Source organism: Nothobranchius furzeri, chromosome 5, assembly GCF_043380555.1.
Source record: "Nothobranchius furzeri strain GRZ-AD chromosome 5, NfurGRZ-RIMD1, whole genome shotgun sequence".
NCBI lineage: Eukaryota > Metazoa > Chordata > Actinopteri > Cyprinodontiformes > Nothobranchiidae > Nothobranchius > Nothobranchius furzeri.
This window is the reverse complement of record NC_091745.1, coordinates 6,717,364-6,744,285: the sequence shown is the minus strand read 5'-3', so window position 1 is coordinate 6,744,285 and position 26,922 is coordinate 6,717,364. Positions and strand designations below refer to the sequence as shown.

At 42.5% G+C, this 26,922-nt stretch overlaps 1 protein-coding gene across 2 annotated transcripts in view; it reads left to right on the top strand.

Annotated features, from left to right (window-relative positions):
- The window catches only part of stat5a (signal transducer and activator of transcription 5a), a 104,938-nt gene extending 78,590 nt beyond the window's left edge, over positions 1-26,348 (top strand). For both annotated transcript variants that reach the window (XM_015948650.3, XM_015948649.3), the window contains 18 exons: positions 11,106-11,249; positions 11,362-11,518; positions 12,658-12,747; positions 13,522-13,696; positions 14,762-14,892; positions 15,017-15,168; positions 15,520-15,675; positions 18,548-18,727; positions 19,487-19,574; positions 20,651-20,773; positions 21,001-21,093; positions 21,460-21,666; positions 22,329-22,423; positions 22,722-22,864; positions 25,129-25,284; positions 25,387-25,438; positions 25,874-25,984; positions 26,110-26,348. In XM_015948650.3, coding sequence (XP_015804136.1) covers positions 11,122-11,249; positions 11,362-11,518; positions 12,658-12,747; positions 13,522-13,696; positions 14,762-14,892; positions 15,017-15,168; positions 15,520-15,675; positions 18,548-18,727; positions 19,487-19,574; positions 20,651-20,773; positions 21,001-21,093; positions 21,460-21,666; positions 22,329-22,423; positions 22,722-22,864; positions 25,129-25,284; positions 25,387-25,438; positions 25,874-25,984; positions 26,110-26,233 — 2,361 coding nt within the window. In that variant the 5' untranslated portion in view covers positions 11,106-11,121 and the 3' untranslated portion in view covers positions 26,234-26,348. The remainder of the gene's footprint in view (positions 1-11,105; positions 11,250-11,361; positions 11,519-12,657; positions 12,748-13,521; positions 13,697-14,761; positions 14,893-15,016; positions 15,169-15,519; positions 15,676-18,547; positions 18,728-19,486; positions 19,575-20,650; positions 20,774-21,000; positions 21,094-21,459; positions 21,667-22,328; positions 22,424-22,721; positions 22,865-25,128; positions 25,285-25,386; positions 25,439-25,873; positions 25,985-26,109) is intronic.
- Positions 26,349-26,922: the final 574 nt, after the last annotated feature.

The window sequence follows — 26,922 nt, the reverse complement described above, 5'->3', positions numbered from 1 at the left end:
CACACACACACACACACACACACACACACACACACACACACACACACACACACACACACACACACACACACACACACACACTCCTTAAAGGTTGTTTCGTATTTCTTTTTTATCATTGTGGTAAAATGGGATCAGCGTGGTAGGTAGTTGTCATGTCTGTGTTTAGCTGCTTGATCAACCCTTTGAAACCTTGATCGCCGACCATGGACAGGAGTCTCATGACCAACAAGCTCAAATGGCCTCGGTCAGGATGTAACAAACTCGTTTATTGAAGACGAGCACTTTTATTAACACTGTAAAGCAGCGGATGAAATAAGTCATTAGCGAGATAAAAAAAATGTTTAAAAGTTGACTATTTTGTTTGTTGACGTCATAGTGATGAGTCAACTAATCGTGGTGGCTGTACTTGAATCTACGGACTTTGTTAGTACTCTTTATCAGTACTCAGTTTAGCAAGTACTCACTCAGCTCTGAGTATTTGTACTCTGGATATAGGAGAACAGTGCACTCCTATATTTTTCCATATGTTTGTATTTTCCACCATCGGCCATAGCTCTGGAGGTAAAGTGAGTTGTCCAGTAACTGGAGGATTGCTGGTTTTATCCCAGCCCCTTGTTGGGAATCCTACTGTTGTATCCTTGGTCAAGATACTTCACCTGGTTTTCTGTGTTGGTGCTGTTCAGAGGGGCCAATGGTGTGTCATGGAAACCTCGACTCTGTCACGACCTCAGGACAGCTGTGCGTACCATGTAGTTTGCCTTAAAATGAGCTATATAAATCTATTCTATTGTTATTATCACAAGTTAAAAGTTTCACTGCATTTATATCAAATCAATCAAAGATACTTTATTAATCCCAGAGGGAAATTAGAGTTTCAGTACACACAATTCAGAGATCAGACAAACATGGGCAAGACACATGACAAGAATTGGTGACTGTGGTCATTCGCAACCCTGAGTCGCGGTACCTTAATAAGAAGGTAACATGAGGAATTGATTCGGGAGGAGGGGAAAAAAGGCACTTCACAGCTACCCTCCCACCAGGTGGGCAGCTTTGCTCTGCAAAAAAACACCTCACAGATATGCAACAGACTTCATACAACACAACATAGCGGGGGGGTGGGGGGGCTGGGATCCTGTTTCCCCAAGCGGGAGAAGCAATCTATGGCGCTCAGCCACTGTAGCCACAGGTGGGAGGGAGATCTTGGGAGAAGAAGCGCAGAGCACATTGACTCCTGCAGGTTGATGACCTCGCCAGGCTGGGGTTTGTTGCTAGCCTCTCAAGGCTGCTAGGGCGTCAGATTCGGATAACGAGACTTTGTTTGGGTCAGGCTGAGATAATTTTCCTCTTTGCCTTCAGTCTTTAAACTGATCATTCCAGTCCTTCAATGAAGCCAATTTGGGTTTTTAAACTTGTCCATACCGTCCGGTGACCCTCTCCGAGATGACATCCATTTTGCGCACTAATACCGGTATCGCAGCTAGAACATTGTCCAGCTTACGATTCACCTCGAGTAGCGTCCCAGTCTGTGAAGTCTCCACACGGACGGTGCTTTCCGTGGGTGCGGGTCGCCCTCCAATCGCTCCCGTCTTCCCAAATTTCCAGAAAACCAGATATCCTCCCACTCCAATCAGGAGAAATCCAGTGATCATCAGGCTGAATATCCACACGTCTTTGACATCCTCAATGGACAGCTGGGAGAGGCAGATGATCTTCCATTCCCTCCAGGAATCCAGCATATACCTCGCCGGGTGTGTCCCCTGTGGGCATGTGGGAGCCCCCTGCTCCGTTCTCATTGTTGAAAAAATCTTATCAATCGCGTTGAATGACCAATTTATCAAATCCATGGTTAAAAATAGGGTTTTTCTGAAGAAATGCAGAGAAGCGCTCTGTGGGCAGACAGGACAAAGAGCCTTGGGAAAAAAGATAAGGGAGCAAAAACAGAAGCGTCTGTACTCTGCGAGTGTCAGGAAGAGATTTAGCAGAGTAGTCCTTTTTTTTTATTGGACTCATTAACCAAGCAGAAAATTTGTTTGATTTGTTGGCGTCTACTTGTGTGTTAAACTTATTTCTGAATGTTGTAAAAATGTTTTTAAGGGCTTATGGGAGTTTTTTGTTGGTCTTCTCTGCTGATTCTGGTATGATGAAAGTACATTTTCCTCATTTACTAAGAAAATTGGTAATTGCCTGTAAAACACTGCAGCTCTGCCACCAGCTGACAAATCTGTCTGCAGTCATCTTACACGTGAACTCTAGATACAGAACTGACATAAAACCTAGAGCTAAAGCAAAGTAGCCTGGCCTGCCAGACTCCTTCTTTGTTTAATTCTGCACAGAGAAAGGGTCTGGGAACTATCCTATTCAAATAACCCCACCCCGTGAGAATTCTAACCTAGCAAATCAGCGCTGAGAAGCATACGTCACACACCATAACGCCGAGTTTGTCATAAGCGTGGCGACTGAAGCGGAGTTCGCTGCAGCTCTTTCCTTTGTTCTAAATGACTTGGACACGTCTTTAAAACCACAACAAGTAGAAGCGCTAAAAGCCTTTCTTCTAAAGAAAGATGTTTGCACCGTAGTCAGACGCCATTTCTTACTACAGCTAAAAAACTACATCGCCGCGCGGTACAGTTGGCATTTCCATCTTTTTTTATGATTGGTTATTTTTTAGCTGGCTAGTCCCGTCCCTCATGTGCCTCTCTGCCTGTGAGTAGCCAGACTCTTTCTCTGTGCAGAATTAAACAGTTGACGAGTCTGGCAGGCCAGGCTAAAAGCAAAGCCTTTTGGTGATCAAATATATTTGTGGAGCTCAAATATATGAATATGAATGGAAAACCAATGTAAGTTTTAACATACGCTCTTGTGGGCTACGCAGACACCCTTTCTGTCTCCTGGTGCTCTTATTTTGACATTCTTGATGTGTTTCCAGCCGAAGAGGAAAATGGTTTCTGAGCTCAATCGTGATGATTAATTGTGTTTTCTGTTCTGGCTATGTACTGGAACTCATGTTAAGAGATTGTTTTTTTTTGTTTTGTTTTTTTGTTTTTTTCTTCATAATTGAGCAGCTCTAGTTGTCTGAGATTATTTTTAACACTATAAGAGCTGTTTTATTGTTGTACTGCAAGCTCTTTAAATCAACTGCCAGGTGCTGTGGGTGAGATTTCAACGGTTTATTGACAGCATTTTTGGGAATCACGGATCAAAAGACTAAGATGAGGGCTGCTCATACAGACGATGCCCATTTTAACAGCATGACTTAGTTTGGACTTTTAAAATGAAACCGCTATCAGAAGCATTTAGTGGATTAGACAGAGGGTCAGAGGCTACAGAACACATGTAAATGGACATAAGTCTAGATACCTGCAGAGCAGCAGTACCTCAGGAGGTAGAACAGGTTGTCTAGTAATCAGTGTATACCATTTGTCAGAAAACCTTTGGTTTCCTCTCAGAATTTTCTATGAGATGTACTGCAAAATACTCCCACAAATGTGGGCCATTGATTGCAAACAAGATTTCTCAATTTTCACACACAAAAAAGTGATTTTCCTAACAAATCCATTCAAGCCCATGTTGCAAAAATGAGTACACCCCAATTAAGGTCTTAAGAGAAAAGCCACACTTGAGACTACAAAATTAAAATGAACAGGCCTTTTCTGATGAGAAGGGTTGAAGAAAATCAACTTGCAAGTTCACTGCTGTTAGCTAAAGCAGTAGAAAGCCAAACTGGAGTGACTGTTTCCTGTGACACCATATGGCGCTTCACTGCAGAGGAATGGCATGCATGGGTATCGTCCACGAAGGAAGTCTCTCCTAAAGCCCATGCATAAAACACACGCCTAGGATTTGCCAGGGCTCATGCTGAAAGAGATGAAGACTACTGGGACTCTTTACTCTGGAGTGATGACAAAGATCACTGTTTTTGTAACTAATGGTTTCCAAACTGCATGGTATTGTAAAGGTGAGGATTTCAAACAGAAATGCATGGTGCCTACAGTGAAGCATGGTGGTGGCAGTGTCCTTATGTGAGGCTGCATGAGTACTGCTGGTGTTGGAGGACTGCCTTTCATTGATGGTATCATGAACTCAACAATGTACTGCTCTATACTGAAGGAGAAGATGATGCCGTCACTCATTGCACTTGGTCATTGTTCACTTTTCCATCACGACAATGATCCAAAAGACACATCTAAAGCTACTTTTGCATTTCTGAAGAAGAACGGGGTGAAGGTGATTAAATGGCCAAGTATGTCTCCTGATCTGAACTCAATCGAACACCTGTGGGGAATTCTGCAGCAGCAAGTTGAGCATCACTCTCCATCCAGCATCCAGGCTCTAAAAGAGGTTATTCTTGAAGAATGGAAAAAGATAGATGTTGCAATATGTCACCACCTGTTTCATTCCATGCCTAGAAGACATGGTGCTGTCCTTGAAAATCACGGTGGTCATACAAAATACTAGATGTAGTTTTGGTTGCAAAGTGTATTCATTTTTGCTTTAATCAATTTAGGTAAAACAGAAGACTCTGTGATCTAAGTTATATTATTATCCTTAGTTTCATGTTATGGAGTTAAACAAGTGTTCAGTAAAACCCAGCCTTGTGAAAATTCTGGAAATTGTTCTTTTGTTCATTGAGCTACTGATTAAATTAATACTTTTTAAAGGGGGTGTAGTCATTTTTGCTGACGACTATGTCATGTTACACAACCCAACTTAGATTTCAATCACATGAGATTTTTTTCAGTTTTGGATTAAACTAATGTGTTAGCTGGGTCATAACTCATTAGACTGAAAGAAAGTGACGTATGTAAGTCATGAGATTCTCCACAACACTCCACTTAATTTTTTTCCCTTTTCTCTGAAGAAGCGTCTTTTTGTTTCTCATTCGTTTTCTAAAACCATGTCAAGACTTTCACGTTATTTTGCATCTCAGTCACTGAAAGCAATCAGTTTTCAAGAAGAAGTCAGATCTAAAGTAAAGATAAATGTTTCTCTGTAGAAGCATGAATAACAGTTCAGATAACAGAAGTAGGCTTCAGAGAAATAAAAGTGAAAGAAACATGACGGAGAGCGTCAGATTTATGACGCGGGTTTAACTCCCCTTTCTTTGTTGTTGTGCAAAATGAAAGCTGTTACATGTTGATTTTATGCATTTAGAAAAACACAAATGATGCACACACTGGCAAGCAGAACTACTGCCACCACAAACACTATCCAAATATACGGTACTCTGCACACACACACACTTCAAATTGACACCACAAGCTTCCCACATACTAATCTCTCTCTGTCTTTTACTGACAGTGACTCTGCCTCTTTTGAGAAGAGTGAGGGGGGTGCTTTAACTGGAAACAAGTAGCAGTGACCCAACACTAACTCACAAACAGGGAATAACACTATAGCTGCTGAGCGTCTTCAAACTATCAGTGAGTTCAGAGGAAAGAGATGTGAGAAACTGATGCCAAAAACTAGCATTTGAGGCACTTTTCTAAAACTAAGACCGTCAACATAAATATACTGGACATCTCCTTTCCATAGGCTCCAATATCACGTTTTTGAGGCCAAATGGGAGGTGGCCACCACCGCCATTTTGACCGCGTCAAAGGTTCCGTCAAGCCCAGACAATTCCAAAAAAGGGAAGAGAGGAGGAGCTGAGGGTGGGGCTGTAAGGCTGGGATCAACTGACGACACCCGGTCGAACTAGCTACAAGCTAACCTGAAGCTAACCCAAAGCTAACGCGGAGGTGGGAGCTAAGCTAACAGAGGTAGCAACCGTTAACAACAAGTTAACTGTGCACAACACCAGAGCTTCTGAGTCACAGATACGCCGGGCTGACCGCTGGGTAAAACCGGGTGGAACACAGAGGTCTTCGAGAGCTCCACAAGCCGGCAGCCGCACAGCAGACAAGCGCCGCTGCGATCTGAGATGCGCAGAGCTGCCGCTGGGGAGAACCGGGTGGAAAGGTTTCCATCCCAGAGCTCCACAAGCCGGCAGCCCGGCGCATCAAACAGAAGCCGCGATCAGACAGAGATGTGCCGGGCTGCAGGAAGGGGAGAACCGGGTGGAAAACATTGGTCTCCCGAGAGCTCCACAAGCCGATAGTCGGAACCCAGCTCCACCAACATGTTATATTTCAACCCATTTTCTAAAGTGCAGCATTATGTTAAATGCACTGGGTTTTACCCTATTACATTTAAATTTCATGGTTAAACAGTACATGTTAAAATCTAAGCTCAGCTCGGCAGTGACCTAAAATACATAAATATGATTTTACTTACCAAAAAAAATGAATTGGAGAATTCTTGGACGCTCTGTTAGTGCAATTAATGCCACAGCAAGTCATTTTGTCCAACAATTGCACAAATAATATCCAAAAAAGAATACACAAACGCAGAGACTCAAAATGCCGGAGCAGTTTCCAATCCAGACCGAGGCTCTACTGAGGCCTTTCCACGGAGCTAGCTCTGTGGTCACGTGGGTCTGATGCTCATTAATTATACAGAATTTTAGGCTTTTAATACACTTAAACAGAAGAGTGAGAAAAAAATTCACCCCCCTCAGAGTTGTCATGAGTGTAAACTAGATAATTTAAACAAAAAACATGTTTTGGTACCAGGCTGTAAACATGCTTATTTCTGCTGTGAAATTGGTATTTTTAACATGGGAGTCAATGAGGATTTGCTCGCTTCTGACACCAGCCCCCAGCGGATGAGGGTGGAACTGCAATTTATTTCATTTCCGGGTTTTCCTCAATTTTAGAGTTGCATTGTGGGGGCTTGACTAAGACATAGGAGTTGTCTTTTTATCCTGAGATCACACCTCATGTCAAGTGGGAGAAAATCTAGAAAGGACAAGTTCGGCTGAACATCTTGAGTTTTGACAGTAATACGAAGGATCAAGTAACATGCAGGAGCAGGGGTTTTTGTGTAATATTGCTGCTGTTTTCTGTAATACACCAGAGGAGAATTAGATATGCTCATTCTGAGTTTGATGAGTGATTTCTTATTCTTGTCTGGCTCTGTCCTGCTGAAGATGGTTGTTGCTTATTCAGTTTTTTTTCTCAAATAAAATATTGTTTATTTTTTTGGTTTGTTTGTTTATAAGTAACCTGAAAATCATAATTCTAGAATTTCAAACATCCTCATCAAAGATCTTTTATTGCTGGTGTAAATTAGCACTTAGTGATGGTGAGTTCACAGACCATGAGGAATGTAGAATATTTTGTTGCTGCTTGGTAATTGTGTTCATGGACTAGACAGAAAAAAAGATGTTTGTGTTTCTGCCAGGCTAATCACCAATGAGATAAATTATGCTAGATGTTAGCTGGTTCCATTGATCAAAACTCACTTGTATCACTCACTGACACATGTAATATACCCTAAGTGTTGGCAATCTGCCAAACACATATTTATAAATTTGCTAATCACATATTATTCTGCAGTGAAATCAAATCGGTCATGATTTATCAGGATTTGCATAACTTCGTCCCAAATGTTATTTTTAAACATTTTTCCATGTTCCTATAACAGTTCACCCAAAGGACAAAGTTATTTGATATTATTGAAAGTTTAGTAATTGTTGAATAAATTTCAATAAGTTTGTGCAATTTTGCAATCAACGGCATGTTCCTCCTAAACAAAACATAACACTGAAGTTTCTAAGAAAACTGTTTATTAAGCTGCATTAACAAGATTCACTCAACAGGAAAGCGTTACATTTAATTAAAAGTTTAGCTATTTAGTATGCAAACAATGCACTATAGATTATGCAGGACTGGTTAAAGCGGCTGCACAGTCGTTAGTGCTGTTGCCTTGCAGCAAGGAGGTCCTGGGTTCACGCGTGGGTTCTTTCCGGGTACTCCAGCTTCCTCCCACAGTCCAAAATATGACTGTCAGGTTGATTGGTTTCTCTAAATTTTCCTTAGGGGTGTGTGTGTGTGTGTGTGTGCTTTGTTGCTTGTCCTGTGTGTCTCTTTGTTGTCCAGCGATGGACTGGCGAGCTGTCTGTGTACCTTTCCTGCTTACCTGAAGGCTGCTAGAGATAGGCACCAGCCTCCAATGGCCCAGTGTGGATAAGTGGGTAAAAAAATGGATGGATGGTTGGTTATAGCTGCAACTAGACATTATTAGCTGGCTTTTGCTAACTGTCACAATTAATAATAATGTACCAGAACAGCCAGCATTTAACATAATTGTGGTGTTAATCACTAGCTCACAGTAAACTCATTTTAGCAGAGCAAAGCTTGAGGAAATCATTCACAAAATACACTGCCTGGCCAAAATAAATGTTGCCACCAAAAAAAAAAAAGGTCCCACTTAATATTTGTTGGACCGCCTTTAGCTTTGATTACGGTACGTATTTGCTGTGGCATTGTTTTGATAAGCTTCTGCAATGTCACCAGATTTATTTCCACCCATCCTCCATTTTCGGCCCCTTATTCGGGGTTGAGTCGAGGGGGCAGTAGCCTAAAGACCGATTCATGCTTCTCCGTCAGCTCCAACCATCGACATTAATATAGGCTCCAACAGGGAGAGACACGCACGCACGGAGACGTTTTGCTCTCATACTTCTCCGTCTCCTGGGGAGTGTTGCAAAGCAATTCCCCGCCAGGACAACAGAGGGCGTAGCGCTGTTCTGTGGTATCCTGTCATGTATCGGTCCAAGATAGTGTGTTTATATTGTGTTTTTTTTTTTTTTTTTTTTGTATACAAGAGACTTTTTAACACGGACAAATTTGCCTCTCATTCTCCTCCACCTCTTCATGCGCTCCTCACCTCTAAACCCACACTTCCTGTCATTTCCGTCCATAAATAAAATGCCTGCTGCGTATCTTTTCACTCCTCAAGTCACGGGGGAATTAAACGTTCATATTTTTAGAGGTTGTTTTTTTTGCGCGGTGTTCGTCAAGCTTCTCCGTGTCTGCCGCTAGTTATTCTCAGCTCTCTTTATGTTTTGACAGCGGTGCCCTGACCAATCACAAGTTTGTGTTCTCTGTCTCGACAGACAGATGTTTAGAAAAGAGAGCTTGACTCCGTACATCCTTGCGGGGCTCTCCAGCAGGCCCACAAGGACGGATAATGGCGTTGCGTGTCTCCGCACTGACGTAAAAGCATGAATCAGGCTTAAGCAAGGAGGCCCAGACTTCCCTTTCACCAGCCACTTGGGCCAGCTCCTCCGGGGGAATCCTAAGGCGTTCCCTGGCCAGCTGAGAGACGTAGACTCTCCAACATGTCCTGGGTCTTCTTTTAGGCCTTCACCCGGTTGGACGTGCCTCACCAAGGAGGCATCCTATCTAGATGCCCAAGCCACCTCAACTGGCTCCCCTCGATATTTCCACCCAGTGTTGCATTAATGTTTCACCAAGATCTTGATGATGGTAGAGTCTGGCCGCTGCACAAAGCCTTCTCAAGCACATACCAAAGATTCTCATTGGGGTTAAGGTCTGGACTCTGTGGTGGCGAGTCCATCTGTGAAAATTATGTCTCATGCTCCCTGAACCACTCTCACAATTTGAACCCATTTAATCCTGGCATTGTTATTTTGAAATACGCTCGTGCCATCAGGGAAGGTGGAATAACCTGGTCATTCAGTATATTCAGGTAGTCAGCTGACCTCAATCTTGGTGCACATCCTGTTGCTGAACCTAGACCTGACCAACTGCAGCAAGCCCAGATCATAGCACTGCCCCCACAGGCTTGCACAGTAGGCACTAGGCATGATGGATGCATCACTTCATCTTCCCCTCTTCTTACCCTGATGCACCTTCACTCTATAACAGGGTCCATCTGGACTCATCAAACCAGTTTTTAATAATGCGTTGGACAGTTCTTAACCCAGTTTTAGTCGTTTCTACAATCTCCTTGGATGTTTCTCTGCTTTATGCCAACGATCTGACCCTTCTCAAACCGACTAACATATTTTCAACAACCACCAGACATGTCTTTCCACATGGTTGTTTAAGAAATGAGAAGCAACTCACTGCACCAATTGGTACGGATGCAACGGATCATCATTGATCCTGATCTGTACGGATCTCTTTCTTTTATAGCAAGTTGCAAATTGAGCAGAAAATGTTTATTTTTTTGTTCTGCAAAATAAAGGGAGAGAGCAAAGCTATTTGTTTTTTTCTTTTCTTTTTCTTTTTGCCGATCCAGAAACGATCCGATCCATGAGTAAAAACCGTGATGTGATCCAAACCGTGACATTTTACATCCGTCTAACCACTACCAGTTGGGGTTAAGATGTCAGCAGTAATTATCCAGTAGGAGGCTCATACCTCATTACTTAGTTAAACTAAATGTGATGACTTATTTTTTGGCTGGGCAGTGTACATTCTTAGCTTTTTTTTTTCTTTCATGAACACGCTCTAGAGTCTTCGGGGGAGTCGCACTTAAAACCTCCCTGGTGGAAATGATCCTTCAGCAGGTTCTCATCTTCAGTCTTTCTGGCAGACTGTGAGCTACAGACAATTCTATTGGTAGACCTTCAACACATTCAAATCCTTTATAATCCAACATCATATGGCCCACCCCTTGCTCACATTGTGACTGCCAACTTGGTCAACCGTCCTCTGTGCATCACAGCATAGTGGCATAAGAACCAGTTCCATTTATAGACTTTGAGTTACATTACTTTACACCTGGATCTTTTGGAATGAGGTCAATTCCAACATAATCACAGTAACATCTTTTCATCGTGCATTTGCTCATATAAATGGGTGATTTTTGATTACTGGAACCCAACGAGAAGGTATGATGACTCAGCTCGTTTCTAGTCAACATTCAGGGAGGGGATTACCGAAACTGTCTACTGAACAATTCACTATTGTCTAACTGATGAGAGGAAACAATCAATCAATCAATCAAAGCTTTCTTTATAAATAAAGCTTTGATTGATTGATTGATTGATTGATTGAAGTCTTTTCTCTGCACCTTACCAGTTAAGACTTACCTCTCAGGACTCGCCTTTATCTGCTCTCCCCCTTCTCAGATGCTGCGCAGGAAAGATATTGATTGATTGTTAAATTGATTGTTAAATTGTTAAATTGATTGTTAAATGTTGCACCTGTCTTCTTGGATCTGCACTTAATAGTGAAATTCTTTTGCAGCTTCAGGGTGTTGAAGATGGCAGTGTGGATTCAGGCCCAGCAGCTTCAGGGAGATGCTCTGCACCAGATGCAGTCTCTGTACGGTCAGCACTTCCCCATTGAAGTACGGCATTATCTCTCACAGTGGTTAGAGAGTCAGCTCTGGTGAGTTTAACTTAGGCTTTTAAAACTCCTTAATTAATTCAAATATGTGTTTTTAACTTCTATTTAGCTTAAGTCCATGTTTCTTTAAGGTTTTCTGTTTGTGTGTCGTTAGGGATGCAATAGATCTGGAAAACCCACAGGAGGAGTTTAAGGCTAAGCGCCTCCTGGACAGTCTGATTCTAGAGCTGCAAAACAAGGCTGAGCACCAGGTTGGAGAGGATGGCTTCCTGCTTAAAATCAAACTGGGACACTATGCTAACCAGCTCAAGGTAAGTTAGCTAACTCAGCTTGCTAGAGTTCATTACAAAATTGATTTCTTGATTTATGCAAGAAATAAACACATTCAGATTGTTTTCAAAGGCAGTTTTTTTTAAGAATTGAAATCCTGGAAATGGCCACAGGTTATTCCTGTATCTGCTGCTTATTTTGATTTGCATTTCAATTTTTGCTCCAGTTCTCTTAACTTTTCATTATAATAGTCAACTTGTGCAATTTTACAGGATGTCAAAACAACAGGGCAATCTGGTTAGTCAAGTGAACCTGCAGCCTCCTCTGACTCATTTCTTTAAAATGAGTGGAACATTTACTGTTCTGATCAGTCTGTTTGAGTTGTTCTCTATTTTATAAAGATACAATTAAAATGCACTCAAGATAAAAGTAGTAGTAAATGTATGCAAATAATGCAAATATATATATTTTTTTCATTTATGAAAATGTATAAAATATTTTACTAAAAAAATGAACAGAAATAAATACGTGCTGCCAAAGAAAATAATTCTACCTCACCTGACGTCAGCAGAATGCTTGAGTTGCTTACAATGAAACAAGACGGTGCGTGTTTAAGACGCTCAACTGTTCAGCTCAGTTGCCTGCCTCGCAGTAGTTCTTAGAAACAGTGCATAGTACACACTGTGTTTTCAGAACAGGTTGTATCCTCTCCGAGGAAAACGAGAACAGCCCAAGTGAGTTCTAAGGTAGCCAGCCAGCGCTGCTATTTATGATCAAATTCCCTGCCTCCAGATCAGTTCCTCCCCCAACTCAAATGCAAACAAAACAAAATGCTGATGAAATTTAATAGGAAAAGCCATTTCAACCATAATGTCATTTCCAAAACCAATGAAGATTATTACAATTTAACATTTGTAAAATGATCAAAAGATAAAAAAGGTGAATCTGTGATTTGGAGCAGAAAAGTAACAAACTAGCTGTATGTGTACACTAGTGAGTGTGCCATGCTGCGTCTCATTAAGCTGATGGATTTTAGCGTGTCCCCAGTGTTGCCGCAGATGATAAGGTTTTTTTTTCTTTTTTGAATCAGCTAAATTGTTGTGTCCTTTCTGCCGCGGCCACCCGACTCGTCAGGAGCTTATTGGGTCTTAACACGGTTCATGTGTTTCTTCCCTTTCAGAGCACGTATGACCGCTGTCCTCTGGAGCTGGTCCGATGTATCAAACACATCCTCTACACCGAGCAGAGGCTCATCAGAGAGGCCACAAATGTGAGTGAGGTACACGGGGATGCGAGTCACATGTCATATCACCTGCAAACACAACCCCATGCAATATTCATTTTATATACTGAACCGAGCCCAGTAACAGAAAGGGGACTACATAATGGAGCTTGATTCAGAAATTGGGTAATTGGGTAACTGCTCTCCGTCTCCTTTGTTTTTACAAGTGATGGATTATAAAGATGATGTTTTCAGTCATATGGTAAAACGTTCTCTTTTAAACAAACCTTTGGGTTTTCTCCGCTGTAATTCAGCCACATGGAATAGATCAAAAGCGCTACTATGTCACAGTTTATGAAATGCAGTTATGAAATGGTGGAGCCGGTGGTGTGTAAAACATCTGACCCTCAGCGAGTCCTGTGGAGAATTGATTTTCTGTCACAACACAGTCTTTTTCCATACTTGGCGTGAATACATTCCATCCTGTTTATCCTGAGCTATTGTTGCTCCAAAGTGCATTCAGTGTGCTCCTAGGTGACCACGCAGTGAGACTGTGCAAGCACGTGCTTTCCTCCAGCTCAGTTTTCTGTGTCGTCACAGTCTTTGCTCTTGTTCGCCGGGAAGTTTGTTGCCAGCTAGGCCAACGGCCTCATAATCACCCCAGAGATGTCTTCTAAATATCAGCTCACCAGTGGCCAACAATGCACTCCTTAAACAATCCAGTCTGGTCACTTTCAGATTCTGATCATACAATGGGAAAACCAACTTTACTGGTCCCGCATGTTTAACCTATCTATCTCTGTTCATCTCAAACTTTTTTAGTCGAGCTCTCCAGTGGGAGGGATGATGGACAGCATGTCTCAGAAATATCAACAGATCAATCAGGCCTTTGAGGAGCTCCGCCTGCTCACCCAGGACACCGAGAACGACCTGCGCAAACTCCAGCACAACCAGGAGTACTTCATCATCCAGTACCAGGAGAGCCTTCGCATCCAGGGTAAGGCCAGACCATTCGCCCCCTCAGGGTATCCGCGGATCCTTAAAAAGTCTTAAATTTGCTTTTTCAAATTTAAGGCCTTAAAAATCCTTAAAAATGACAAATAATCCTTAAATACAGTTTCCAAAGGTCTTAAATTATCAAAGACCCAATAAACAAGATTCTTTTATTTCTATAAAATTTTCGGGAATTTCTAGTTAGTGTTCAGCAAGTTTTGTGTACGATGTTGGCGTAAGCGGAACCGTACACATTCAGTTGGTTGTGAAAGGGGGCTATTTTTAGATGAGCACGCTAGTGGGAGTTTGCGCCATGGGGAAGTGCAACATTAATGGTAACTGGATGGCTAATCCCACGTTCGTGGCGTGGTTACCACCAGTTCCAGGCAATAGCTGGAAATTATAGCTTAAATTTAATTTTAAAAACTAGCTTAAATTTGGTCCAAGTGGCCTTAAAAAAGGTCTTAAAAAGTCTTAAATTTGGCTCCCTTAAACCTGCAGATACTCTGTAGTTGCTCCAAATTGCTGCAAAATTTCAGTATTTGACCGACTTAAATGTAAGATGGAAATGAACGGCTGCAGGGTAGAAAATTATGTAGCGCTCAAAGTGTAACATTTCGAAATGAAACTCCAACTGGCTTTGATTAAGCTGGTGGAAAAAAAATACATTTATTTATTGTGAGTGAGAGAGAGAGAGAGAGGGAGATTATATACGGTATACACACATATATGTAGACTGATGTTTAGCTAAACTCAGCAGTTTATCATTGTTATAAATTGAAACAGTCGGGATAAAATTGAATATAGAAAATCAGTGGATATGCTGATATCGGCTAACTGAAGTGTGTTGTTGCTAAGTGATGAAAAGCCCCTCGGGAGCTGACATAAACAGACAGAGTTGCAGTAAACAGCGTTGCACTTTTTCAACATCTGTGCTATTTTAGCAGAGGTTTTCCTGATAAACAGTTTATTCCCCAAAGGGGAGAAAGTTTGTTGTGTATTCATCCACAGGTTAAAAATGTCTACCTTGTGTGTGTGTCAGTGTTTAACTTGTCCACACCCTCCCCAGCTCAGCTGACCAGCCTTGCCACGCTGCCCCCTGCTGACCGCCAGCTACGAGAACCCGCCCTGCTCAGCAAGAGAGCCACTGTGGAGGCATGGCTTACAAGAGAGGCCAACACACTACAGAAATATCGGCTGGTGGGGAGAAAAAAAAGCATTTCACGTTTTTAAACTCGCTCGAGTGTTCTGGATAAGCATTCACTCAGAGAAGGGTCGATGAAATACCTATATGTGGTGTTTTTCTGCTCTGTTTTGCTGGCAGGACCTGGCTGAGAAGCACCAGAAAACACTGCAGCTGTTGAGGAAGCAGCAGACGGTCATCCTGGATGACGAGTTGATCCAGTGGAAGAGACGGCAACAGCTGGCAGGCAACGGGGGCCCACCAGAGGGAGGCCTGGACATCCTTCAGTCCTGGTGAGTTCTTTTCCACCTCCTGCTGAGAGCATAGCTCCTAGATGCCCTCATGTAGTGAAGGATCATGGGTTTATTAGTCTCCAACCATCCACCTCTGGGTTTATATCCAAAGATTATTGGATCTCGACGGGAGAGAGACCTACAGGGGCTGACATTTCTGTCTTATTGCCTTCTAATCTTGTGTTTTTATTGACTGTCATCTTTTTAGTTTGAATATCAATTATTCTGTCTGAACTTTGAGGTGTTTTTAACTCATCTTTTAATCTTTGTTCCTTTTTAAGTCGAACTTTTTGAATAAGCAAAAACTTTAACCATTTACATGAAACAAAACATTTCTTGGTCACATGTCAGGTGCGAGAAGCTGGCTGAAACCATTTGGCAAAACAGGCAGCAGATTCGGAGAGCCGAGCACCTCAGACAGCAGCTGCCCATACCCGGACCTATCGAAGAGCTTCTCAATGAACTCAACAGCACCATCACAGACATCATCTCAGCACTGGTCACCAGGTTGGTGTCTCTTTAAGTTTAGTTAAGCCAAGTATTTTCTAAGAAGGAAGATTTTATTGCATCAGTTTTGGTCAGTTGAGCTCTTTGTTGGCTTTTGTGGTTTCTCAGGTCAGCTCATGGGAAGACACGTGTCTAAAACTGAATTTCTCAGGAAATTCTATCCATCAAATGATTTCTTTCAACCAGTGAAGTCACAAATCAGTTTACTATTTCAGTTCATTCAGCCATTATCAGTGACGGCATATGACTAACTCACTTAGAAGTCAGAGGAGCAACTGGTGTTTCTGCGTAGAGCAGCCAAACAGACTGGTGCTGTCAGAGGTCTCAGAAAGACCGGCGCATAAAAGTGCCTGAAGCTAAAGCGGAGGACACAAATCCACCTAAAGAGGTCTACAGAGACAGACAGTATGCATTGTGAACGCAAGGGCACATGCAACTTCTTTCAGTCCATTATAGTAGTCCCCAAAGGCAGATCTGCCAGGGTCTTTTAGCCCACCAGCATTTCTGAACACAAGCACTCTGAAGTTTCTGACAGCATCCTCTCCCGCTGTCTTCTAAGAGGGTCCCTACAGGGACCAGTAACGCACAAGGAAGTCATGTCATTGTCACAGCAATTTCTGACTGGCTGCTGATGAGTCTGTGTCCAGGCAGTAATGCACTGTTTCTTCAGCAGTGTTCTCTCCAGGTTCCCCCCAAATCCCAGAAGTTTTCACACTGGGAAAGGGAGAGTGCTGTCGTCCCATCACCACTTAGTTCAGCTACAGACCAGAAGCCTTTAAGGCTCCTGACAACAAAATATTTTTGCTTCTAAGCTCTCCCTGAGCCCCGAGGACTACTCTTTTGGCCGTGTCTGCTGTTGTTGACTTTTCCTTTTTTGGGTTTTTTTTTTTTTTTTTTTTTGGGCACCATTGAAATGACAGGAGTGGAAGTTCAGCATTTAAAAAAGGAAATAATTGCTAGGTTGGCAAGTTTACTCAGCAATGATTATTAACCAATGACCTTTCTCTAATGTTCACGTTTACAATAAAGGTCCTTTTCAAAGGCTGATCGGTCGAACCTAAAAAAGCTGCAGGGTGTTCCTTATCATTAACCCATAACCATGGCTATTTGGTACACTGTGTGTGTTACAGTGTCAGAATACACTAGAACTGGGTTCTACTGAAAAACAACCAAATTATATGAGATAAGAAAAATGACATTTTTGAAGTTGTGAATTCACTAAAGCCAAAGTATAGATGGATGTCACATATAAAGACTGAATTGTGCAAAAGTCTTGAGTCGCTTCTTTGTTCTTTTGACATTTTGCTTCCGAGCAGCAGAGCATTATAATTAAAATACTCTGAGTGGTGATGTTTATGCAGGATTGCTGTGAGGCGATCTAAGTTTGGATGGAGACGTCTGCTTTTTCACTCCTTTTCGGTGGAGTTACTGAACAGTTCCAGACACACGTGTGTTTCATTGCAATTCCTTTAGTTGATAATTGAAAAATAACAAAGGTAATAAAGTTTTGTTGACATGAAATAGCCTTTCATGGTGATTCCTAATAAGCTATCAGCTGGAAACCATAGTACACCGTTCAGATGCTGTTTTACATATTTGATGTTTATTTTCCCTGTTTCTTTAAAGGGATACTATGCAACTTTTTAATGATATTAAATCATTTTCTTGAGCCAGTATGTGCTAAAATGATCATTTACAGAGTTGATTAAAGGCCACCCAGCCGCTATTGCCCCCTGTGGCTAGAATATTCCACTTTCAACTTCAGACTGGTGGGCCGCTCTTTTGGGACCATCGGCATATATACCGGACAAAAATCAAATCAACTTTATTTATAAAGCGCTTTCACATGGTCCAAATGGACAAACAAAGCGCTGAAAAAATGTCCATAGGTTCAAATTACATGTATTTGAAATAAAATGGGGTTTCCCACCACCACCATTTTGACTGTGTCACATGTCTCGTCCCACCCAGACAATCCAAAAATGGAAAAAGGGGTGGGGCTGTTCCGGTTGGAACAAATGAACCAATGTAGAACTACTAGCTAACTTAGCTAACCCAAGAAGCTAAAGCCTAATTTATACTTCTCCGTCTGCGTCGGAACGGGCACACGCGACGCCACTATGCGTCAACGCAAGAGCCCTTGACGGGCTTGCCGAGGAAGACTGAGACATGCCCCAAATTTTAACCATCCGTCGAAAGAGACGGAGACCGCAAGCTTGTGATTGGTCAAGACGCTGCTTCCTGTTTTCATTCATCAACAGCACCATCTTTGCCACTTCAAGAAATAAGACCTGCTCTATCACTGCTGCCAACCCCAAAATAAAAACTGTCTAACCCTGAAGAAGTCTGAGGAAATGTCTCTGTAAATATCAGAGAAGCACAAATAAATTACAGGTGGTGGTCAACATTTTCACCAAGCTGCTGTGTAGTTGATCAACCTTTTCTAGTCTCTAAAGATGATGTTTGTCTTGAAGGCCTCTGTGTAATATTCACGTTCTTAGGTAAAATATGAAAATGTGGAAAAAATGTTGCTAGATACAATATTTGATCATATGCCACACAGCCTCGATGCATTCAAATGAAGCATTACAGATAATACACACATTTCAAGCTTGTATTCTTCCTTTTTTTAATAAAAAAACAACATTGGTGTGAATATTGGACAAGTCTTCACCCATCAAGTGCTTCAGAAACCCAGTTCTCATGTATTTTGTTGATGATTAATGACTAAATCCAAAAGAAGCAGAGTCCACCCTGCAGCAGAGCTAGATTTGCTTCTACATGCTGTTAGCTTCTTTAAAGGTAATCAAGCTAATCTGCGTGGCTTTGTTATATGCTTTCCTTCTAATGGTATTTCCTTTTGTGTCCCCAGCACCTTCATCATTGAGAAACAGCCTCCTCAGGTTCTAAAAACCCAGACCAAGTTCGCCGCCACAGTACGCCTCCTAGTGGGAGGGAAGTTAAACGTGCACATGAACCCTCCACAGGTCAAAGCCACCATAATTAGTGAGCAGCAAGCCAAGGCCCTTCTGAAAAATGAAAACACACGGAAGTAAGTTTTCTCATTCTGCCTGTGTGTGTGTGTGTGTGTGTGTGTGTGTGTGTTTAAAAGGCTTTATGTTAAACATTAAAATAAAGTGTTTCAGACTTTCTATGAGGATTATTAAGTCTCAGGGTGTATTTTAACCCGACCTCGGCACAGAAACATGACTGGAACTCTAACAATGCCTGAGAGGAATCTTTGGGGTGGATACAGAATCCATTTTTAGCCTGTTTCACAGTCTGGTTCCACATTCATCATAACTTGCTGACACTATCCTAACCATCTCCAGGTCAGCTAGACCAGTGGACCAGAGGGTCCTCACAATCTGGTCTGTGGTTGTGAGGTTACCAAGTTAATATTTGTGTGTGAATTACATTGATAAAGTCTCAATAATACACCCAATGTTATAATGAAAACTCTGCTTAAGAGTTATATAACTCTGTGTGTCTGTATAAAGTTGGTATTTAATCAGCTGAGGTTTGGGGGGGGGGGTCCTTGATCTAGACGGCTAACAGGAAACGGGGTAAACGGTGGAGCCATCTGTGTATTATTCACCGTGAACAACACGCTCAGAGACATGAGTGTTTTTGATAGAGAGAAGATGGAGATGGAGATAGTAACACATTCCAGTTACACGGGAAAGAAGAACATCATTCTTAGAACCAACATGGTTGGATGATTTCACTGAATACAATCCTCAGCACTTAAATCCGTCCTACGAGATGGAAGAGCTAATTGACTCACGCCTTAATTGTCTTTCTTTCTCAGCGAGAGCAGTGGAGAAATTCTGAACAATAACTGTGTGATGGAGTACCATCAGACCACAGGCACTCTCAGCGCCCACTTCAGGAACATGGTAAGTGGGGCCTTTATGGTCTAGATGAGAAGATTAGCTTTTGATGATGGAATCATCAGAAAGAGGGTGGAGGTACATCAGATACTTAGATTCTTCTGCAAATCCTCACAATTTATTTATTTATTTATTTATTGTGGAGATTTCCATGAGGTATTTAAATTATATAGAAAATAGAAATATGCCTGTAATTGTTTGGATTTAATCATAAGAAATGTTCAGCTACTAAAGATTTTCCAAATAATTGCCGTTGTGAATTTAAAACAGTCAGCCAAGTGAAACCCTCTTACTGGCTATGGCAGTCTTCAGTGGCATGGACCTCTTCATGCAGCACCTCAGTACCGGCTCAGGAGAAGCTAAAAAGTTGTTGATGTGACCTCAAAACTCTTCTGGGCCTGATCCATATCTGGGTTCTGCAACAGTTAGGCCCCACCCCCTTCACCCGCAGCACCAAAAGGATGTTCTGCCCTCATCGTAGTTGTAAACCCTGCAGGATATACCCAAGAGTCTTGTGACCGTGACCAAGCAGGGCAAAACAGTATGTCATGGAAGCAGGTGGATGTGCAAATGATCCAGGCTGTTTGACCCTTTGAACAGTGGTGCTACACACCAGGGCGCCTGCTCTGGGGGATGTGTTACGAAGCTGGAGCTGATTGGTGTGTCAGACCCTCGGCTCTAATCTTTCATATCAGCAAGACATTCATTCTTACAGCTGATGCTCACTGGAAGTTTTCTATTTTCACGCCATTAGCTGTAAACCCTAGCAATGGTTGTAGGTAAAAGTCCCAGTATGCATGATGATGCTTGGTGTGAACTTCACCACATGCTCAAATGCATTGAGGCCCTGCAATGTGTTGGGCTGATTAGCTGTTGAACAGGTGTACCTAATAAAGGGGCAGGTAGATTTGGCTCAGAACCGTCCTTTTGTGGTCCACACACTCCTGCAGACCCCCCCCCCCCTCTCTCATGTTGTTAGTAACAGTCCTCCAGAGTCCTCTGGATTATTTAAATGTGACTCAGGTGTGCTGATAGCTCAATAACCTGTGGTTCTGTTTTCTTTGACCCCATCTTTCACTCAGTCTTTAAAAAGGATCAAGCGATCGGACAGACGAGGAGCCGAGTCGGTCACAGAAGAGAAGTTCACCATTCTGTTTGAGTCTCAGTTTAGTGTTGGAAGTAATGAGCTCGTCTTTCAAGTGAAGGTAAAACAACAACAATAATGAAAGTAGCATTGTTTATTTCCCGAATAGCTTTAGCGTTAGCTGCACGTTCTATGCATCAGGTCCTAATGATAATGCAACTTAAACTTTTCCTCTCAGCAACCGTATTTGTAGAGATAATGGACAGTGTCTAGTTCTTCAGTGTTTGCATCATTTATGGTTATTTGATTCTGATCTAATGGCTCGACCTTTTTTCTTGCTGTGGACAGACGTTATCACTTCCAGTTGTGGTGATAGTTCACGGTAGCCAAGACAATAACGCAACAGCAACCGTGTTGTGGGACAATGCTTTTGCAGAGGCGGTGAGAAAACGTTTTATATATTTTAGAAACTTTGAGCACTGCTATTTTATTTAACTGTTCGTCCTAATCTTAATTCTCTACACACGTTACATGATTTTAACACGGTAATAGGTAAAGTCATCAAAAGGTTAGAAATAGAATAAATTTAAAATCAACATATCAATTTATTTTCAAAAAGAAAATGAACTGAGTAAAAGTTTAAATGACCCATAGATGGTTACTAATGAGTAATATTAACCAACTTTTAAATGATAGTCATTAAAATAGAAGCTCCTGTTTGAATGTTTCATTCATAACGATGTTTGCATGTTGCTCCGTGTTTAGTCCTTTCAGCTGAACCCTGAGCTGTCCTCGATGTGTTTGCAGGGTCGAGTGCCTTTCCTCGTGCCAGATAAGGTTCTTTGGCCCCAGCTGTGTGAAGCCATCAACATGAAGTACAAGGCCGAGGTTCAGAGTAACCGGGGCCTGTCTGAGGAGAACCTGGTCTTCTTGGCTCAAAAGGCCTTCAGCAGCACCAGCAACAACCCAGACGACTACCGGAGCATGACGATGACCTGGTCACAGTTTAACAGGGTTAGCATCATGCAGCTTTTAGAAAAGATTGTATCTGTTACGTTCAGCTTTAATGAATGGATTTCTGTCCTGGTGCAATTAGGTCTTTTCCCATTCATGCATTAAAAAACCCACAAGCCACACTCCATAAAACATTTCAACCACATTCTTGGTTTTCTGGAAAGCATTGGCTATCGTTAAGATGTTCATGCATAGAAATAGGTCTTGCTTCATTTGCAGCATCGCTGCTGTTCTGTTCTGTGGTCAACTTGAGAATGAACGCACATTGGTGGCTACTTCTTCATCTTAATGACCCTGTTTGTCCACAAAGAAAAATGCCCGGAGCCTCATCTTCTGGCTTGAAGGCATAAAACGTGCTCACATTCACCACACAACATTATTCTTATTAGACAACTGCAAGATTATGTTTCTCCCATTTCACAAGTGTTCATCTGGGATACGTACGCATGAGCAGCTCTTCCCTGTCACACAGCAATTACTTCCTTCTGTTACAAACTTGATCAAATCAGAAACATAAATGGGACGACTGTGAATCATGGATGAGTTCTTCTTTTTCCACATTAATGGAAGTGGTCGACTTTAGAAAATGCAACACAACGTTTGAAGAGAAATCTGAATGCTGCATTCTTCTGAGAACACGTGTTCCTCGTGTTTGTCTGCAGGAAAGCTTGCCAGGGAGGAACTTCACATTTTGGCAGTGGTTTGACGGAGTGATGGAACTCACAAAAAAGCATCTCAAACCTCACTGGAATGACGGGTAGGGAGGCTTTTTGAGGTTTTCTGTTAGCCGGGTTTAATGTCCGGTTGTAAATTGTGGCACATCAGAAAAATTCAAGCACAGCTCCATCTTTTTTTATTTTATTTTCTTTCTTTCTTTATTTTTTTTTTTTACAATTATTTAACATCTTTCTGTGAACATAAACATTTTCTTGCCCTAATGTGTAAACTCAAGCTCATTTTCTAGTTTTTCCATGGCAACCAGAGAAATGAAACGCAGCGGTGATGGGGGAAATCAGATTTTTTTTTTCTATTTATGTGCAATCCTCTCTTTGTAGAGCAATTCTAGGCTTTGTGAACAAGCAGCAGGCTCAGGATATGCTCATGTCCAAACCCAACGGTACCTTTCTTCTACGCTTCAGCGACTCTGAGATCGGAGGCATCACAATTGCATGGGTGGCAGAAAATCCTAACAAAGCAGGTATGATGTGCATAAAAATGACACGTGTAGGACAACAAGCTCATCAGGAATCAGTGCAGTCTAAATAAATGATGTCATGTTACACAGAGAAATGTGAAAAGCCCAGTCTGCATTTGATCAGATGAAATAGTTTCTTCCGTTGTGTTGTTTGCACCTTTTTTACCTCGGTTTGATTCTGAGCAGTTGTTTTTAGCATTTAATTGGTGTGCTAGCAGCATCTGCTGAGAGCGGATGCAGCGGCCTGAGTAACTGCATTTGTTTTAGTTCTGTCTGCAAATGTCAGCCCGGAACAATTACAACAAAATCCTGCCTCCTAACAAACTTCCACACAGCTCCGTGAACACAGATGAACTTTTAGCTTTATTTCTTATTAAGCTGGGATGGCGTGAGGAAAACCGGAGTTGTCGTGCTGAATGTAAAATACACCGGATCCACTTGTGATCATTTCACACCATCCTCTTAAAAATCTAACTTATGCCTTTGAGATGGACTCATTTCAGTCTTTGGTTGTCCAGACTGACATATTTAAATGAAAGTCGATATTATTCCAGTGCTCCAGATGAGTAAATAAGCAGCTATGACTATTTCAAAATTCACCCGTAGCAATTTAAAAACAGGTTCATGGACAAACTATGTTTTCTTGTTCTTTTTAACTTGCAGGCTGAACGTGAAAATACCCTCCAACCCTTTTTGCTGTATTAGCTTCTGATTCAAAATGCATGAGAAACTTGGAGTTGCAAAGCCAGCGACATTAGCACGTCATAATGTTACGTTAGCATCCCTGGACTCGCCCATCTTGGCTCGTGACGGGGAAGGCTGTTGTAGATTTAACCTTAAGAAAGGAGCAGAGCTTGTCTCGGCTAGTGGAAGCTAACTGTTAGCATTAGCATCTCCACAACACAGAAGAACTCCTCCAGGCTTGTGTTATTTGTGGAGATAAAACATCAACATTGCAGAGCCAACCGAGTCAGTGGTAGAGTCGTGTTGCTGTTATCCAATCAGAGGTGAGATGTCTGCATATCATCGTCGTCTTCCTCCGCTTATCCGGGTCCGGGTCGCGGGGGCAGCATCCCAACTAGGGAGCTCCAGACCGTCCTCTCCCCGGCCACCTCCACCAGCTCCTCCGGCAGGACCCCAAGGCGTTCCCGGACCAGATTGGAGATGTAACCTCTCCAACGTGTCCTGGGTCGACCCGGGGACCTCCTGCCGGCAGGAGATGCCTGAAACACCTCCCCAGGGAGGCGTCCAGGAGGCATCCTGACCAAATGCCCAAACCACCCCAACTGACTCCTTTCGATCCGGAGGAGCAGCGGTTCTACTCCGAGCCCCTCCCGAATGTCCAAGCTCCTCACCCTATCTCTAAGGCCGAGCCCGGCCACCCTACGGAGGAAACTCATTTCGGCCGCTTGTATCCGCGATCTCGTTCTTTCGGTCATTACCCAAAGCTCATGACCATAGGTGAGGATTGGGACGTAGATCGACCGGTAAATCGAGAGCCTGGCTTTCTGGCTCAGCTCCCTCTTCACCACGACAGATCGGCTCAGCGTCCGCATCACTGCAGACGCCGAACCAATCCTCCTGTCGATCTCCCGATCCCTCCTACCCTCACTCGTGAACAAGACCCCGAGATACTTAAACTCCTCCACTTGAGATAGGACCTCTCTTCCGACCCGGAGTTGTCTGCATATCATGAATAATAATGAGTCAAACTCCAAATATTTCCCCTATTTCTGCCCCCCACTCCTCCAGCTAACTTCTACTTCCTGAAACAAGAGCGCCAGAGCTCTTATTCCACCGAGTATGACTCACAAGAGAGCTTTTAGGGTTTATTCCCAAAAATAAAGATACAAGAAAAGGGGTGGCTGTGTGTGCAGCTCCAGCACTAGGGAATGTCCTCTAGAGGTGCACCAAGCGTCTTCTGTGGCAGTTTTAAAAGCAAAGCTAAAATCCCACTTTTATGCCCTTGCTTACGTATGACTCTTTACTGTTTTATGATCGTTTAAATCTGTGAACTCCTTAAATTGTATTATGGTTGGTTTGAGCTATTCTTTTACTGGTTTTAATGTTTTTGCTTTATATAGTTTTTATTTGCTCTCTTAATTTGCCGTGATGTCGTTTACTTCTTATCCTTGTTGTCCGGCACTCTGGGGCGCAGACACGCTGTGTAAAAAGGTGCCAATTCAAATAAAGTGGTATGGTATGGTTATTGGTGTTTGCATGTTGCTCTAATCTGAAACAAAATGTTGCTCCCGCTGTTTGTTCAGGTGAAAGGATGGTTTGGAACCTCATGCCGTACACAACCAAAGACTTCTCCATTCGCTCTCTGGCCGATCGGATCAGCGATCTCAATCACCTCCTGTTCCTTTACCCCGACAGAGCCAAAGATGAGGTTTTCTCCAAGTACTACACCCCTCCGCTCTGTAAGTGGCACCCTGTGAAATGTGTCGAGGCAAATGCAAATCTGTAATGGCGTTTTTGTGCTGAATGGCCAAAACCTCTACTTGTTGTTGTTTGTTTAAAAGCTAAAGCAGTGGATGGTTACGTCAAGCCGCAGATCAAACAAGTAGTGCCCGAGTAAGTACCCGTCGTCCGGTTAAATCCTCTTTTTATTCCATTTCTGCTCGGCCTCTCTACAATTTCCTTCACTGCCATGAACATGAAACATTTAGATTTAATCACTGAATGGCGGATCCTGAATTCAGATCAGCTATTAGTTAGCTGTTGCAGTTGGAGGAGGCCAATTAAGGAATGCCAGGGTTCCTGCGCGAGCTCGTCTTCCACTCATCATTAGAGTTAGGCCTGTTAGTTAGCCAGCCGCGCTGCCTGCTTATCTCCATGGTTTTTTTTAGCTGCAGTACAAAAAATGTCTATAATGATATAGAATAGGCTGGGAAACACACAGAGGACCGTTGCTTAGGCAACAGCTGAACAAAGACTCACAGGCTTTTAGCCTAAGCTTACTACAGGTGTGTGTTTTCTCTGTGTGTGCGCGTGTGTGTGTGTGCGCAGCTTTGCTACAGCTAATCCAGATCCGGCAAGTGGAACCCCAACATATATGGATCACGGCGCCTCCCCAGCACCTGTCAATCACTCTCACTCCTACGGAATATACCAGCCGATGTAAGTTACAGCTAAATGTATGGTCTAAATCCATACGGTGAGCTGTCCCACCGTTTGTGTGTTTTGTTGGTGTTTTCCTGCCAGCTGGTCTAAGACCAGGTGGTTGTTTCTGTTCTCTGTGGCAGGAGTGACCCTGTCTTGGACGGGGACGGAGACTTTGACCTCGATGACACCATGGATGTTGCGAGGCACGTGGAAGAGCTTCTCAGGAGGCCCGTCGAGAGCCAATGGGGTGGCCAGCAGTCCTGACCCTCCACCGTCTCCAACGCCACCGTAAAAGTCTTGCCCCACTCACGCTGACATGGTTTAATTCCATTTCATGTCTTTTTTTTTTTTTTTTTTTTTTTGCTATAATGTAAAGTTGTTATTAATGGCTGTGATTTTTTTTCTCCTTTCAGCATAAGAGCATGCATGTCAGTGATTTCTTAGTTTATTTGTGTCCATAAATGTTTGTAAAACAGACTAGATATACTGCAAGACCTTCAGTGTTACAGTATTGTGAAAGAGAGTAAGAAATGTCGTCCATTGAAATTGTGCATGTGTTTTCAATTGATTTTAAACTCATTTTGAAAAAGAAAATTACTACTGTATGATGTTATTTCAGAAGCTGAATGTTTTTATTTTATATTATCTGCTTTGTAAATTGGTTATTATTTTGCTAGTGACACTGACCTTGCCCTTTGACAAAAAATAAGAAGAAACTTTAACAAAGAGTTTTAGCTTTTACTCTTAGAATCCTATTCTAATGCATTGCGCGTCAGTTATTCAGATGTATGTACAGCACACTAACCTGAAGGCAGAGCGACTCCCTTTGTTCCGTGCATGACAGCACAAACACACACATCCAAACACGGTACGCTAGCTTAAGATTTATTTGTTCCGATTTGTTCACCAGCTGGAAAGGAGAGGAGCTTTTGCTCCACCCTTGCTCTCACAGG